General features: G+C 53.0%; 1 protein-coding gene across 7 annotated transcripts in view; it reads left to right on the top strand.

Annotated features, from left to right (window-relative positions):
• The window catches only part of GAS7 (growth arrest specific 7), a 248566-nt gene that overhangs the window by 196648 nt on the left and 34683 nt on the right, over positions 1–17235 (top strand). For all 7 annotated transcript variants that reach the window (XM_051824485.2, XM_051824489.2, XM_051824484.2 and 4 more), the window contains one exon: positions 8405–8490. In XM_051824485.2, the coding sequence (XP_051680445.1) occupies positions 8405–8490 (86 nt within the window). The remainder of the gene's footprint in view (positions 1–8404; positions 8491–17235) is intronic.

Here is a 17235-nt window from a genome sequence, read left to right as displayed (position 1 = left end):
AGCAGCCAGGACGCCAACTGGTGCTCCAGTATGACATACTGGCAGCACAAGTGGTGGTTTAACCTGCTGTGCCACAATGCCGACCTCTAAATAAATGTTTTTAAATTCAGAGAAGATAGTCTGAGGACCAGAGCAAGATCCCTGAGGCCCCGCCCATCCCTGGTGATTGACACATGACCCCCTGGGGTGAAGACCTTGAGCCTGGTCTGCCTACTGGGCTGAAAGGCAGGTGACCCACCACTGAGGGTGGCGCAGGATCTGGGTTACTTGGACATTTTGTTCCCAATTCCGGAGCTGAGCACAGTGACCAACGACCGAACCGAGAGCCTCGGTGACTGCTTTCCTAGGCTCTCTTCTCATTTCGCAAGCAGCTTCCAGGAGCTTGGGAGAGAAAGAGACGGAAGCCCCTGTCCCCGCTGGAGCTCCCCACCCCCACCACCCCTTTGCATCTCTTCCTGCCTCTGCAGCGGCAACCGTGGTGGTGTTTCATACCTTCCCCTTCCAAACCTGGCCAGGGGCTGCTTTTGCTTCCGTGGGTGGAACCAAAGGCAAGACAGACACGTGGGTTCCTGTCTGGGGCAGCCTCAGTGCTGGTGGTGGATTTGGCCAGGCAGGCAAGCACAGAGCCTGTGCTAATGCATGGGAGTGGAAGTAGGGCTGTATGACTTGGGAGTCGGGGGAGGCATCCCTAGGAGGTGACATGTAAGGCCAAGATAGAATGACAACAAGAAGCTGGATGTGTGGTCTGGCAGAGACCAGCCAGTGCAAAGGCCCTGTGGCAGGAGCAAGTGTGAGAGCAGAAAGCAGGCTACTGTGTCCTGAGCATGGAGGACAAGGTTGTCCGTGTGAGGTGAGGGGCGGGGAGTGGATGGCGACGGGTGTTAGGACTTCACTCTTGAGTGTGGTACCCAGGCAGGGGTGACCCTGAGAGTCCCCTCACTGAAGCTGCCAGGTTGCAGTTGGCTCCCGGGCTGTCCTTGCTTAGCACAGGTATCCAAGGTACCAGCAAGGTGGGGGGGGGGGGTGGCGGTGGTACAGGCTGGGGAGGGCAGCGTGGGAAACTCTGCCACACTGCTCAGCCACAGGCATTTGCTGTGGTCACTCCCAAGAAAGCCCATGGGAAAATGGGTCAGGAAGCACATCGCGGGGAACCACAGACGCATCCAGCCAAGCCACCCCTCTGTGGAGAAGCCACAGGCCCGCCTTACTCCTGTACTCTCTCCCCACGGCCTTGGGAAAGGGCCCGGATGGCCACCCAGGGGGCAGTGCTGGCTCCTGCTTCCCAGTGCAGAGCTGTTGCCTGCAGAGAGGAATGTCGAAGCACCCCCCCCTCCCCAATTTTCTCCTCTTTTATTTTTGGAGATTTTTATTTATTTGAAAGGCAGAGTGACAGGAAAGAGGAATGACAGAGAGACAGATAGGGAGAGAGAGAGAGAGATCTTCCGTCTACTGATCCACTCCCCCAGTGGCCACAATGGCCGGGGCTGGGCCAGGCTAAAGCCAGGAGCCAGAAACTCCATCTGGGTCTCCCACATGGGTGGCAAGGACCCAAGTACTTGGGTCATCTCCTTCTGCTTTCCCAGGTTCATTGGCTGGATCGGAAGTGGAACAGCCAGGACTTGAACCTGGGCTTACATATGGGATGCTGGTGTTGCAGGTGGTAGCTTAACCCCCTACCCTGGAACACCAGCCTCTGGTTCCCTGCTTTGAGTGTGGGGCGCTCCTTTGGGTCAGCCCTGAGCCAGAGACTTCCTGAGCTGCTTCCTTTAATTTCTGCAGTGTTGGGGGCTGTATGCATTCAGTCACTTTACCAGAAGTAAAGTTTCAAGTAGCCAGACTTCCTGGCTGAAGACCAGGTATGAGAGATCCTGGAAGGATTACAGATCCTCTCTGGGCTGGTTTCACATGCAGTGTGGAAGTATTGCTTAGGAGAGATAGACAGATGGAGATGGAGATGATGGAGATGGGGATGATGGAGATGATGGAGATGAGGATGATGGAGATGATGGAGATGGAGATGATGGAGATGGGGATGATGGAGATGATGGAGATGAGGATGATGGAGAGACAGGCAAAAGGGATGAAAACATGAGTGAAAGAAAAGAGGTTCTGGGAGCCCCCTCGTGGACCACTGAGTAGAGTGAATGGCAGCACAGAGCAGGAGACCCAGCAGAACCCGGGGACAGTCACAACACTGCATCCGTACTGTCCCAAGTGGTGGCCGTTCCTTGTGCTGTGGCCGGCATGCCCGGTGAATTTTTTACAACTTAATGACTTCTGTTACTTGGGGGCTAATTCCTGGCTTGCAGAAAGCTTGTCAGGTCCGTGCAGAGAGTTCCTGCTCACCTTGACCCAGCACCGCCCCCCTTACCCTGTTACACAACCACAGTACATTGAAGGGGGGAACAAAGCCCACAAAATGAACACTGCCCATTTGTACAGTCTCCTGAACGTGGAACTTCATTCAGACTTTGGGAGTTTCTCCAGTACTGTTCTTTTCCTGTTGCAGGGTCCAATCCTGAAAACCGCACTGTTTAGATTTTATTTAAATTTGATTTGTTTAAATTTAAACAGCCACCTGCGGCTTGTGGCTTGTGGCTACCGCATCCAACAGGGCATATATGGAGAGTGAATTCCTTCCTGAGCCTCTGGGCCTGGGATGTGCTTGAACTTGTGTTTGTGTTTTTCTTTTCTTTGTTTGCTTTTAAATTTATTTAAGGCGGGGTGGGTGGCGCTTCTATCCACTGGGTCACTCCCCAAATGCTCCCAAAAGCCAGGGCTGGACCAGGGCCAAAGCCAGGGGCTGGAAGGGCAATCCAGGTGTCTTATGTAGGTGGCAGGAACCCAGTCATTTGAGCCACCACTGCAGCTGCCTGTGTTCACACAGCCTGCGCTAAGGCAAGGAGGGTGAAGCAGGGTGTGCATTAGCAGGAAGCTGGAATTAGAGCCTACTTGAACTCAGGTACTCCAACATGGTATGTGAGGGTCCCAACCGACATCCTAACCCCCAGGCCAAATGCCCACTCCCTGTGTTTTTCTTGAGGATAGAAGAAACTTATTATTTATTGAAGCGGCTCTGGTGGGAGATTGGGGGAGGGGGGCTTCAGGATCTGGCTTTGTCCAGCTTTGGCACTGGCATCCACAGAGGGGTCCTCCTTGGGTCTCCAGGAACCCCCAGGGAAGCTAAATTAAAGGGGAATGACCAAGGCCCTTGCAGAGGACGAAGGTGACAGGGAGCTTGCTCCTGAGCCTGGGGCACCTGCCTGAGGTGTGTGCAAGCTGACGGTGGGGGCCCTGGGGAAGGGGCTGTGGAGCCCTGGCCTCCCCTTCATAGGCAGCTTCTTCCCCAGACCTTGGAAGCCCTGAACAGCTCCCCTGTCCCATGGAGCAGCAAAGCAGGCTCCGCCCTCACTGCCAAATTGGCAGGGTCCAGAACAGCTCCCATGACCCATGCTGAATCCCCACTCCCCTGGTGGAAGGGGGCATTTGTGTTCCTTTAGGGCCACTGTGTTTGCCAGCTGCAAGAGAAACAGGCAGAGGAAAGATCGCACATCTACTGGTTCACTTGCCCAAATGCTTCTAACAGCCGGGACTGGGCTAGGCCAAAGCCAGGAGCCTGGGACTCAAGTCAGGGCTCCCACGTGGCTGGCAGAAATCCAGGTACTGGAGCCATCACTTACTGCTTCCCAGGGTACACGTCAACAGGAAGCTGGAGCCAGGACTTGAGCCAGGCACCCCGATACAGATGTGGCTGTTCCAAGCAGGGACATAACCACTGCACCTAATGCCCTCCCCAGCTCCCAGATATCTTAACTGGAGGAAGGAAGAAGCCACTGTGTTTATTTCAAAGTGAGCAGAGAGGAGCAGGTCAGAGTTAAAGGAGGTATTGGGGAGAAGGAGGTATCCTGATGTTCTGGGATCCTTTTGGGTTCTCCAGGCAACATGAACTTGGACAGGACCTAGGGCACACAGGATGGAAACTTTGGATCGGAGCTCCTGGCAGGGAGACTTCTGGGTGGCAGAAGCTGCTGGCTTGGGTCCAGTGTTGTGGCACAGTGGGTTAAGCCACTGCCCACGACAGCAGCATCCTGTATCAGAGCACAGGTTCAAGTTCCCGGCTGCTCCACTTCCAACCCAGTTCCCTGCTAAAATTCCTGGGAAAGCAGCAGAAGATGGCCCAAGTGCTTGGGCCCTGCACCCACGTGCGAGACCCAGATGAAGGAAGCTCCTGCCTTAGCCCTGACTGCTGTGGCCATCTGGAGAGTGAACCAGCGGATGGAAGTTTCTCTCTCTCTCTCTCTCTCTCTCTCTCTCTCTCTCTCTCTCTCTCTCCCTCTCTCCCCCTCTCCCTCTCCCTCTCCCTCCCCCTCCATCTGTCAGTCTTTCAAATAAATACATCTTTAAAAATCAATTAGAAGTTGCTGGCTCTTCTCTGTTGCATGTTCTGTGTTAATAACTTCTCTTAGGCACCTTCTTTTTCCTGGAGTTTAGCTACTTCTCCCCAGCCCAGCTTCCTCCTCCTCCTTTCGTTCCAGACCCCGCTGGTTGCCTGCTCAGCTGCCCGTAAGGTGCAACGCGATGTGTGGGTGTCTGTTTATATATGTTTGAAGTTACTCAAGTTCCTAGCTACAGCTTTCTGTTCCTTTTTTTTTTTTTTTTTAATGACTGCTGAGTTTTGAAAGTGTTTCACGTTTTTTGCTTGCATTCCCAAACTGACTCATATTCCCTTTAGGTTATGGGTGACCCTTCGCCGGTTTTATTTCCTCCTGGAGGGCAGAGGCCTCCCCCAGAGCACGCACTTGTGGCCTCCTGTGTCTTCTCGTGGTGACCCTGGGCAATTAGGGAATTGGGAGGACAGGGACTGTCCCTCGGGGATGGCTCCTGGCTGAGGGCTGCACGGAGGAGGAGGCGGGCACTGCACAGATCACCGCTGATAAATGCTCTGAATATGCCTGGGAAGAGTGAGATGCAGCCAGACAGGGCATCAGAAGAGAGCCGCTGTGTGGGGAGGAACGGTTGAATGGGAAATTAGCTTTTCTTTCCCTGTAATTGTTTTGACATGAGCGGTAATTAGCCAACAGCTGACAGACCAGAACTGGAGTGAGAACAAGGGATTGGATTAGGGGCAAAATGCCTCTGCATCACCAAGTTCCTGGCTGCCGGGAGCCTGTCGGGCTGTGAGCCGGGGGGCCCCAGGGGCACAAGGCAGAGAGCAGCCTGCTGACTGCCCTTTGGGGCACTGGGAGGAAGGGAAGAAGTTAGGGTCACTCTCCTCCCAAGGAGGTGGGGAACAACCTTTTGTGCAAGGACCCTGCCTGATCACAGACGGGGCTGACCACCCATCTGCCCAGGTAAAGAGCTTCTTGCATGCCTCACTTCCCACACCATGGTTCAGTTTTGTGTTTCCTTTGCTCAGGGTTAGGGTCAGGGTGTTGCTGGCAATCGTAAAATCTCCTGGGATGCTTGCCACGTGTTTGCGTGCTCTGTAACATGGCTTGTGTCTGGCCATTGCCTTCTGGAGGATTTGAATGAATTTGCCCATAAAACCATCTGGGTCCAGTGCCTTTGCCGGGAGAAGGGATTTTTTTTTTTTCCTAAAGATTTTGCTCTTTTTGACCTCTCTAGCATCTTTTGAAACCATTCTGATCATTTGAGTCATATAGAAGGTTTGGTTTTTATTAGCAAAGAATTAGAAATAATATATTCTTGCATTTTTAAAAAAGTCTCTACTGTATTCGCTGCGCTTTTGTGTTTTTCTGGAAGCTGAGCATTTGTGTTCTCTCTCACTCTCAAATTAGGCTGGCTCATCTGTTTTCTATACACACGCACACACACACACATGCACGCACACACACACGCACAGAGCCCGTGGTTGCTCACGTCACCATGTTTCTTAACTCATTAATTTCTGTTGCCAGATGTATGTGCCTTCTTCCTGTTTTCCTTTGGTTTACTTCTTCTGGCCTCTTCTTTTTTTCCCCTAAAATCTTCAATTGAATGTTTACTCCATTTATTGTTGTTCCTTTGGGTTTGGTAATGAAATAATGAAGGCTATGGCTTTTCCTCTAAGTATAATCCAGGCTGTATCTCGTTTATTTTAATGTGTTCTTCCTTGTAATTTTCTAAATATTGTGTAATTACAGTCTGAAATTCCCTTTTGACCTGATATTATATAAGAGAGCATTTTTCTTAAGTTTCCAAGTATTTGGGGGTTGGGAGAATGAGGATCTTGTGGATTTTATTCTTTCATTATGAATATCTACTTTTATTGCTTTTGGATCCAAGAGTGTGGCCTGGGGTTTTAATGCCTGTTGTCATTTATCGACGGTTCGTTTGTGACCAACTTTTTAAATATCCCATGGTTTCTTGGCACGAGATGCCCTATTTGTGGAGTCTGCTGTTGGACACATCTAGTTCAGTCAGTCCTTTCAAATGAAATTATTCAGATCTGCTTTGTCTTTCCTTTAGTCTGTTCACCCATCCTAAAGTAGGGGCCTGAGGTTTTCTGCTGCTGTTTTGAGATCTTCCAGCATTTGTCTTTGATCCTTTCCAGTACTGGGCTGTGTGATCGATACAGAGTCTTGAGTGTTCCTTCATGATGGGGAACGCGGATCGTTGGCCCCATGCTTTCCTGGCGTAGCTTTGTGCCCCTCTGAATAGATTCTCATCTGCCCCCTCGGCCTGCTCCCCGTTGGAGTCCTGGCCTCCCCTCTTACACTGCCTGTCTTGTTGAGTGGGTATCATCAGAACGTGGCCAGCTGCCCAAGAGCGTGGGTATGGACCAGGCCCCTAGCAGCTGGCCTTCTGGGATTAATTTCTTGTTGCTCCCCTAAGCCATGGCACTGAGGGCTGCAGTGTGCCCATTTTCTGTTTGCTCGGAATGTGTGTGCTCACCCTTGTTCTGGAGTATGGAGCAGACCTGATGAGCCAGGGAGAAGGCGCCCTGCCCGCAGGCCCTCTGTTGAGTGTGGCTGTGCTGGCAGATGGCCCTGGACTTTCTCCTGCAAGCGTTGGCAGGTGGGGTCCATCCCCAGCAAGGGAAAGGTTTTCCACAGAGTGGTCCCAGCAGGCCACACTCATTGCTTACTCCCAGCCCTTGCCTTGCCAAATTACAGGTTGTGCATCTCTCTTTTTTTTAAAAGATTTATTTTATTTATTTGAAAGAGTTAGGGAGGTAGAGACAAACAGGTCTTCCATGCACTGGTTCACTCCCTACATGGCTGCAACGGCTGAAGCTGCGCCGATCCAAAACCAGGAGCCGGGAGCTTCTTCCGGGTCTCCCATGTAGGTACAAGGGCCCAAGGACTTGGGCCATCTTCTACTGCTTTCCCAGGCCACAGCAGAGAGCTGGATCAGAAATGGAGCAGCCAGGACTTGAACCAGTCCCCATATGGGATGCTGGAGTCACAGGTGGCAATCCCAGATTTTTTTTATATTTGCATCTACTTATATAATGAGATATCTTGAGGATGGGACCGAGTCTAGACAGAGAATTCATTGATGTTTTATTTACCCCTTATGCACAGAGCCTGTCAGTCATTTTCTGCAATATTTTTAGTGACTTTGCACTCAAAACAAGGCTTCATCATGTGTTTTTTTTTTAAAGATTTATTTATTTATTTGAAAGTCAAAGTTACACAAAGAGAGAAGGAGAGGCAGAGACAGAGAGAGAGAGAGAGGTCTTCCGTATGCTGGTTTACTCCCCAACTGGCCGCAATGGCCAGAGCTGTGCTGATCTGAAGCCAGGAGCCAGGAGGTTCCTCTGGGTCTCCCACGCAGATGCAGGGACCCAAGGACTTGGGCCATCTTCTGCTGCTTTCCCAGGCCACAGCAGAGAGCTGGATTGGAAGTGGAGCAGCCAGGACTCAAACCGGCGCCCATAGGGGATGCCGGCACTGCAGGTGGCAGCTTCACCTGCTACACCACAGCACCGGCCCCATGGGATGTTTTTTACTTGTGGTCTCATAGCGGCTCTCAATAAAGTTCAAATTTTAGAGTGGATTAGGGCTGCTCAACCAACCTAAACTCTATTTAAAAAAAAAAAAAAAAACACTTCTGGTCCTGAGCATTTTGCATAAGGGGCCAGTGGACTCCATAGAGAGCAGCTGCCCAGGGCTGCAGCTGATAAAACATGACCGTGGCAGTGGGCCTCCCACAGCCTCACCTCCTGTCAAGCACAGTCTCTGTGCTCTCCTGTTCTAGAAAAAGTGCGTCCCCTGGGAGTTCAGCCGTCTGGGTGCTAAGGATCAGAGAGGTGCTTTCAACCCATGCCCAGCTGTGCCGACCCTGGGATGGCCGTGGCCGGCAGGAGTTCTCAGAAGCAGTGGGTGGAGGAGGCTGGGCTGCAGTGACTGACCATCAGGGCACCCTGCACCGCATCTGAGTCGTGTCTCTGTCCCCGCAGTGAATGGATACCACGCATCAGGGACCCCAGCGCACCCTCCCGAGACTGCCCACATGAGTCTCCGAAAATCCGCTGGTGATTCCCAGGTAAGAGTCCTGTCCCTTTAAGGGAGGGAGGTGTCCTTGCGGCTCCCCCAGGTCGTGGGCAGTGGGTGGACCAGACAGACCAGAGAGAAGGCCCCCTGCCTGCAGGCCCCCTGAGGGGTGTGGCTGAACTGGCAATGACCGTGAATGTTTTGGGTCCCAGGAGGAGTCCATTCAAGATGGGCACTGGGGGGTCCATGTGGCCACAACCGGTTCTGCTCCCAAGGAGAGAGTGGTTGGTGCACCTGGGTCTGTCACAGGTTCCCCGATCAGGAGGAGGTTGGATCCTCGTGGCTTACTGGCTTTCTAGAAATTCCGGATGGTCTGGAGGAGGGAGTGATGGGATGGACTTGTCCTGACAGGGGCCCAATTTCCGGTCACCTGAAGGCCTGGGTGGCCCGGGACTCATATTGTCCTTTTCCTAATCCCAGACTGGGATTTAGTCAAACCTGACGACCTCCCTTGCTGTGCTAGCGTGGAGGCAGCCGTGGGGTGGGGAGAGCACGGGCGTATGTCTGATGGTTCCCACTCAGCTTCCCCGTGCGCTGCCCCAGGCGACAGTGCACAGACATGTGGGTCCTGCCCGTGGTCCCTGGGGCTCAGGCTGGGGTAGGGACTTGCATGCATTCATGCAGTCACTCGCGGGCCCGCCTGGGCCTCAGTACCAAGGCCATCAGTTGCATTCAGCTGTGTCTGCAACACTGAAGATTAGCTTACCCATCACTTGCCAAGGAGATGCTGTCTGATGTGTGTACTGCTTTATTCATTTTATTTATTTGAAAGAAAAGTAGACAGACAGGTCTGCCATCCACTGGCTCACTCCCCAAATGCCCGTAACAGCCGGGACCAGGCCAAGCTGATGCCAGGAACCTAGCACTCCATCCAGGTCTCCCACGGGGATGGCAGGGACCCAGGGACTTGAGCCATCGCTGTGGCCTCCCAGGGTCTGCATTAACAGGAAGCTCGAGTCAGAAGCTGGAACCAGGACTCGAACCCAGGTGGTTCTAATATAGGATGCAGGTGTCCCGAGCAGAGTGTTAACCATTGTGCCAAACGGCTGTCCCCAAAGAGACGTTCTGAACGAAGCTTCCACCAGCCTTTTTCAGAAAATAAAATGCCAGACCCTGAAAGCGATAATGGTGGTGAGAATGAAGATGGCAATGATGATGACAGTAGCAGGTTATGCCATGGCTTCTGTGTACCAGCTGCTGACAGATATCCTGTTAGTGATCTGTGGCTCTCAGCTTTATTTCCAGCAAGAGTGTCAGTTTGGGGAACACTAAGTTGTTTTCTTAGGAGGCTGGGCCATGGGCTTAGATGACCCTGGCAGAGTTTGGACGTCCGTGAGGGTCAGAACCTCCTACATCTTGATGCACACAGGAGTCCTCTTGGCTGGAGGCTCTGTGTTTCCAACCCAGCCTCCAGGCAAGGCTCATAGAGCTAGTCTGCAGGAATGAAGGCTCAGTCAACAGTGCGTAGCTGGTGTGTGTGTCCCCTTGCTTCCCTTGGCCATGGCACCCATCCTGAATCAACCCTGCGGAATCCACAGAGAGCTCACAGTGCCGTCCACCCGTGGGAAATAAAACAGCTTTGTCACCTGACCCGAGAGCGTTTCTGAAGACGTCACCCTAACTCCTGCTGTAATCTAACAGCAAGCCAAGCTGGTGCTGCCCAGGCCGTCCTCAGGAAGAGAACTGCAAACAGCTCCCAACACCCCACTACAAATCCTTACTCCTCTGTGTTGGACCGTGACCTCCCTCTGCGTCTGTGGAACTTGAAAAACACACACTGGTGCACAGCTTACTTAGGACTCAGAAATGTGCACCGTGTACCTTTGACATGGGGATGTCTGTCCCGCACCTGTTCTTGACCTTCACTCAGGGATTCTGACTCAGGTGTACGGCTGTTCACGCTCTGGAGCGCTGGACCCAATCTGATTGTCTGGCGATGATGGATGGGTAAAGTGGATTACAGCGTTGGACAGCCAGCCAGCCAGCCAGCAATCCGATGTCGCCATTACAAAGCATTCTTCTGAAGAAAATGCAGTGACTGGGAGGAATGCTCACAGCATACCATGGAACAGGAAGACGCAAAACACAAGCTGGGTGTATCGGCGGTTTCCTTGGGGAGAAGGGAGTCTGTCCTAAGGTGAAGAAAAGTGGGAGAAAAGTGAACCAGCGTCTTGGTTGTGGTTCTGTCTCAGTGAGGGGACATGTGGTGATGTCTGGAGATGCCGTGGTCATCGGAATTGGGGAAGGTGTTTCTGGCATCCGGGGACATGGCACTCAACAAAGAGCTATCCCGATGGAGATCAAGCAAACTGAGCCTGACAAACCTTTGTCTGTGATCACGGCTAATTTTTACTTCCTTTAGGCTGGAGCCAGGAGCCAAGAGCTTCATCCGGGTCTCCCACATGGGTGCAGGGATGCAAGCACGTGGACCATCCCCTACTGCTTTCCCAAGGACATTAGCAGGGAGCTAGATGGGAAGCGGAGCAGCCAGGGCTTGAACCAGTGCCCAGCTAGGATGCCGGCATCACAGGTGGTAGCTTAACCTGCTGTGCCACAATACCTCTTCCAGATATATACAGTATTTTTATTAGAAAGCATAGACACTAGGAGGGAGGTACTGGTGCTGGGGATTCAGGGAAGACCAGCTCCAGGGCCCCAGCTCTAGGGAGGCAGTGACTGCGCCAAGCCCTTTGCTTTCTGGGGGATGTTCTGGAGAGTTGAGTCTCATCAAAAGAGAATAAAAAATGCAGGAAGTAGAGAGAGCAGATATATGCATTTGGACAGCAGCTGCCTGATTAATTCAGTAGAGTGCAAATCTTTCAAGTGGTGAAGGGGTAAGCATTTTGTTACCAAAGCTCCTACTTCTTTTTTTCCATTTGTGAACCTACTGAGCCAGTTATCCAAAAAGGGGCGTTAATGGCTAACTGTAGAAACAAGCTAAAAAATGATTACGTGTTCACAGGAGAAGCCTGCCCACAAATATCCCCGAGCACAAGGAATCTTCAACAAGTTCAGAGAAAATTCATGCCACGACAACACTGGGCATGGATTTCAAATGAGTTTTGCACCAGAACAAATTTGTCTTTTAATTCCATTTTCCACAAACTTTTTTGGAATCCCCTCATAGGATCGGCTGTCTTTGGCTTGCGGAGTCATTGATTTGTGCCATTCTAGGTTATCAATTCTATCTTTCCAGTTTTTGTATATGTGCTGCCGAAGCGAGCCCTGTATCTTTTTATTATTATTATTATTTTTATTTTTTGACAGGCAGAGTGGACAGTGAGAGAGAGAGACAGAGAGAAAGGTCTTCCTTTGCTGCTGGTTCACCCTCCAATGGCCGCTGCGGCCAGCGCGCTGTGGCCGGCACACCGCGCTGATCCGATGGCAGGAACCAGGTACTTATCCTGGTCTCCCATGGGGTGCAGGGCCCAAGCACCTGGGCCATCCTCCACTGCCTTCCCAGGCCACAGCAGAGAGCTGGCCTGGAAGAGGGGCAACTGGGACAGAATCCGGCGCCCCGACCAGGACTAGAACCCGGTGTGCTGGCGCCGCAAGGCGGAGGATTAGCCTAGTGAGCTGCGGCGCTGGCATCGAGCCCTGTATCTTAATAGTTACACCTAAGGGACTGGCGCTGTGGCACAGTGGGTTCAGCTGCAGGCTGCAGTGCTGATCTCCCATACGGGTGCCAATTTAGGTCCTGGGGCTGCTCCACTTCCAATCCAGCTCCCTGCTAATGCACCTGGGAAAGCAGTGGAAGATGGCCAAAGTGCTTGGGCCCCTGCAGCCACATGGGAGACCCAGATGAAATTCCAGGCTTCTGGCTTTGACCTGGCTCAGCCCTGGCTGTTGTGGCCATTTGAGGCGTGAACCAGCAGATGGAAGATCTCTGTCTCTCTCTGTGTCTGTTTGTCTCTCTCTCTCTGCAATTCTGCTTTTCAAATAAGTAAAATCTAAAAAACAAAGTTATATCTAATAATAATTAAAGCATTATTTTAATGTGAATGAATGCATGAGCAAATGAACACCAGCCCAGGTAGGGGTCAGGGTGCAGGTGGATAAAGTGGCTCACCAGAGGTTACAGGGACAGAACCCAGACCACCCAGCACCAGCTCTGAAAAGCTTTCTTGGATCATCCTCATCGGCACGGTTGAAATGTTGAGGTGGAGGGGACGGGCATGTTTCATTTTCATGGAGACTGGGAATGTGTCCCCACCAAGCCCTGTCGTGGCTGAGACTGCTGGCTGGGTGCGCAGCTGTTCTGCAGGTGCCTGCCCGCTCCTTTCTTTGCCCAGCGTGGGGGACCTGACCTGGATGGATAGGCACAGGTGGTGGTGGTGACCTGGTGCCACCCAGTGGAGGGTTTCAGTTCTGCAGCCTCAGGGCTGGTTGGAGGGAGGGCTCAAAGGCTAATTAATCCCCTAGTCTAGCCAGCGCTGCAAAAGCCAAGTCTCATTGCTTCCTGCCCACGAGGGCTCAATTGTTCTGGCTTTCCATGAACTCCCCTCCCCCCAGGAAGAGCATCTTTAGACACAAGAGAGAGGAAAGGGGCTGGGACAAAGGGCTTAGACACTGAAGGGACCCTTTGGAGAATGCAATGAAGGCAGAGAGATGCTAAATCTTTGCCAAGATGGTAAATCTTCCTCCTCCCCCTGTACTCTGATAACATCGGTTCTGTCGCGAGTTTGCAGTGTTTGCCAGGCACTGAGACCTAGGCGGACGCAGCCCCTGCGTGGGTGGAGGTCTCAGCTGGTGTGGGAGAAAGCAGGAGGTCAGTGAGCAGGTGGTTTTGGCAGAGCTAAGAGCTGGAGGGAGTGCACGCTCTGAGGACCTAGCCCTGCGGTGGGCGTGGTGAGGAAATGCAGGAAGGGACAAGACGAGAAGGGTGAGCTGCTGTTGTGTGTGGCAGAGAGATGGGTCGAGGGAGTGGGGAACGGCATTCCTGGGGGAGGGAACAGCATACAGGGATGCCTGGGGGTAGGAAGGAGAGCCAGGTTTCCTTTCTTTTGTAAAAGATTTATTTTATTTATTTGAATGACAGTTACAAAGACAGAAGGAGAGACATAGAGGTCTTCCATCCGCTGGTTCACTCCCCAAATGGCCACAACAGCCAGGACTGGGCCAGGCCAAAGCCAGGAGCCTAGAACTCCATCTGGGTCTCCCACGTGGGTGTAGGGACCCAAGCACTTGGACCATCTTCTGCTGCTTTCCTTGGGTTGGAAGTGGAGCAGCCAGGACTCAGACTGGCACCGGTATGGGATGCTGGTGTCACAGGCGTTGGGTTAAACCAGCACGCCACAACGCCAGCCCCAAGAGCGAGGTTTTCAAGGAGCCCATAGAGGCCACCTATGGCTGTGACTTTACTAAATAGGCAGGTGTGCAAAGGAATGGCTGGAGGAGTGCTGGAGTTTGATCCTGCAGTGCTGGGAAGCCACTCAGAAGTTCACACAGCAGCACCTGCCTCAGGGAGGGACCAGGAGGTCACCGCCACCCTTCACCCCTCCACTGGGTGACAGCAGAGCCCCAGGCTGGGATCAAGACACCAGGCAGAAATAAACAGAGGAGAATTGTCTGGAATCATGGGTTTCAGAATGTCTTTCAAAGGAGGAAGCTCTAGCCGTGGTCTTCTTAGCCCACTTAAGGAAACGCTAATCCAGTAGTGTCAATCTGTACATCAGATTATGTAGGTCAGAGCAGACACAAATTCCCCGGTTGTCCCCCGAGTGCTGACTATGTCGTCTTTTCTCCCCAATCCAAGATCCGCCCATTTCCCTCCTGGGTTCGTGGGTTGCTGTGCCTTTGAGTATTTTGTTGCCTTAGTTTTAAAAAAGTACTTTGGGTGAGCTTGTCACACGCTATACAGTTCACCCACACAAATGTCCAGTTCTGTGGAGGGTTCTAGCCCATTCACAGAATTGTGCTGCCATCCTCACAATGCTAGGATATTTTCATAATCCCCCAATGAACGCCCAAAGCCTTAGGCAACCACTCTGCTTTCTGTGTCTATGCGTTTGTCTGTTCTGTAGATTTCATCAATACGTGCTCCTTCCACTAAGCATCATGCTTCTGAGGTGTGAGTGCTGAACTTCATTCTTCATGGCTGCATACTATTCCTTTGTGTGGCTAGACCCTTCTGTCTATATATGATCACTGTAGCCTCTCTTCTCCATCCTGCCCGCATTTTTTCTTGTCTTTCCTCATGTTGACTGTTTATCCAGAAGAGTCCATGTCAGTTGCGTTGTAGAAAGATCTGCATGCCTGACCCAGCTGTTTCCTCCTGCCCGCACTCTGACGAGGCTGTTTTAGCGAGAATACCGCGTAGGACATGTCGAGTGCTTCTTGTTGTGTGTTGTCAGCAAATGCCGAGTCTGGGATTGCCTAAGACCCCTGGTTAGTTGGCACCGGATGGAATTAGACACAGCTAATAGATGCTGCAGTTAGCACCCTGCTGGTGAGGCTGAGCGTGAGCTCTTGGTGAAGGCGGGGCCGACCAGAGTCCCTCTTTGCTGGGGTATGTTCACTGCCTCCCTGCCCCACCATGTAATTTGCCAAAAGTCTCCCGGGTTCCAGCGTGAGACCAGCTGAACACCCTGCTCCCTGGGCACCTGGGCACCCAGTACTTTGAATGCCTGCGATGATCCTGACCCAAATCCCGTTGTTACACTGGGGTCTACAAATAGCGGTTTTCTAAACCCCATGCACTGTTTTTATTGGCACCCTTCAGTCAAGCTGTGCCGGCCCGTTCCCTGGGAACTGCTCAGTTGTCGTTAAGTCATTGTCATGCTCAGACTAGTCCCACTTCCGGCCTGCAGGAGCCCCTCTGAGCTAACTCAGCATTCGCGCATCTTTGAACACTTCCGTGACCCCTGACCCAGTGACAGCCCAGGTTTAACCTGCACGTGGAATGATCCATTTCTGCAAGGACCCTGTTTTCCTCTTTGTGGAGAACAGTATTTAGAAATCTGTTGGGAGCTAGAAAGTGTGGGGAACAGTGTCCCGTTCCCCCCAGGCCCTTCGGCATGTGTGGGATATATGTCTGTGTCACATGTCATATGACATATGTACATGGATGGGAAACTGGAGTAGCATCAGGCAACAAATATACCGCTGGGATGGTCTGAGACACCCTCCTCCCCGTCGCCGCCAGGCCAGCACTGGTTGGAATTGTAATCAGCCAGCAGGGCACTGAACACCCCCTCAATGCCACGCTTTGTTGTCCTGCCCTGGCCCAGGTCACAGGGAGGAGGTGTGGCCTCCATATCCCATCTCTTTCCCCAGAGCCCTGTCTCCAGTGCTTCTGAGACGTCCGTGCGTGGGTGACAGAGGTCTCTTATCCCCCTTGCAAAGACACCTGGAGAAATAGGTGTGCCAGGTCCAAACGTGGAGAGAGGGTGGGAGAGAGAGAAGGCGTGGAAGCTGGGTGACTCTGCACGCATTCACTTTGTGAGCTTCCATCTCTGGGTCTGTAGAATGGCGAGACACCCACTGAATGCGCTGGGGCTGTCTGCACTGGAGGACGATACTGGGCGCCGAGCCTGGTGCCTGTGTGGTCAGAAGAGCTCACCGGGCGTCACCCTTGCAGCTCTTGCTGCCTCCCAGTCGTCCCCTTGGCCCTGTCCCTATCACCTGCAGTAGCAGCAGGCTGGTCGCCCTCCCTGGTGGACTGCGGCTGGCTGTGCCGAGGGCATGGTGATGGCGGTTACGTAGGAGTGCCCGTGACTCCTGCCGTCTTCAGATTCCTTAGCCGGGGTCTCGAGGCCAGGGATCATCCTCTTGCCTGAGAACCAGGTGATCTGGGAAGCTCCTCTGTGCCATCTGTGAGTTGACCTTACTTACGGGCCAAAGTAGGGGCCGTCCCTTAGAGTGACACTGTCAGCAGGGCCTCCTTCACACTCCCCGTCCTGCCAGGTGGTCTCGGGGTTGTGTTGGCCTAAGGGTGAGGGGCTACTGCTGGAGAAGCCCCTGTGTGCTTTTCTTGGCCCTTATCTCTAATCCCAACAAGGAGAGGATGAGAGTGATCACGTGTCCTGGGACACACACACACACACACAGAAGAAGCGGGACTCTGGCCCCTTAGCAGGTGTGTCTGCTGCCCGAGCCATCGTGTGGCTCCAGACAGGGCGACCCACCAGCCCTGCTCAAGGGCCGCTGCTGTAATCCCTCCCAGGAAAGTGGACGTTGTCCCCCGGGTCACAGGCTGCCTTGTGATCAGCGTGGCGTCTGCGCTTCTAGCAGCCCGAGGCTGGGACTTGGCCAGCTGGGCTCCGAGGTACCTGGGATTCTGGTTTTCTGGAAAGATGTCAAAAGGTAAGGGCAGACTCAATGGAAACCCTGTCCCAGCCCAGGGCTGTAGGAGAGCTGCAAGGCGTGGAGGCAACCAGGCTTCACCCCCTGTGCAGTGCATGCTCCTTGTTTTCAGGGTTTTAGAAGAAGGTGTGCAACCCCGAGTCCCCCGTGCCAGGAGGTGCCATCCTCCTTAACCCTCAACTCCCCAGTGGCTTCCTCCGTGCAGGCAAGCAAGTCGCCCCGTGAAAGCGGTTACCAGCAGAGGGCAGCGAAGGGGTTAACTCCCCAGCTCACAGACTGGGAGAAGAGGAGGGAGCCCGGGGTTGGAGCGAGTGCTCTGGGAGCCTGTGCAGCAGGCTGCCTCCAGTTCGCCCTCAGCCCCGGGGGAGCCAGGCTCTCAGAGCATCGAGCTTGCTTGGGGTAGCCCTGCCTGCCCTGGCCCCGAATATGGTGA

Source organism: Oryctolagus cuniculus, chromosome 17 (genome assembly GCF_964237555.1).
Source record: "Oryctolagus cuniculus chromosome 17, mOryCun1.1, whole genome shotgun sequence".
Taxonomy (NCBI): domain Eukaryota; kingdom Metazoa; phylum Chordata; class Mammalia; order Lagomorpha; family Leporidae; genus Oryctolagus; species Oryctolagus cuniculus.
This window is presented reverse-complemented; position numbering and strand designations above follow the sequence as displayed.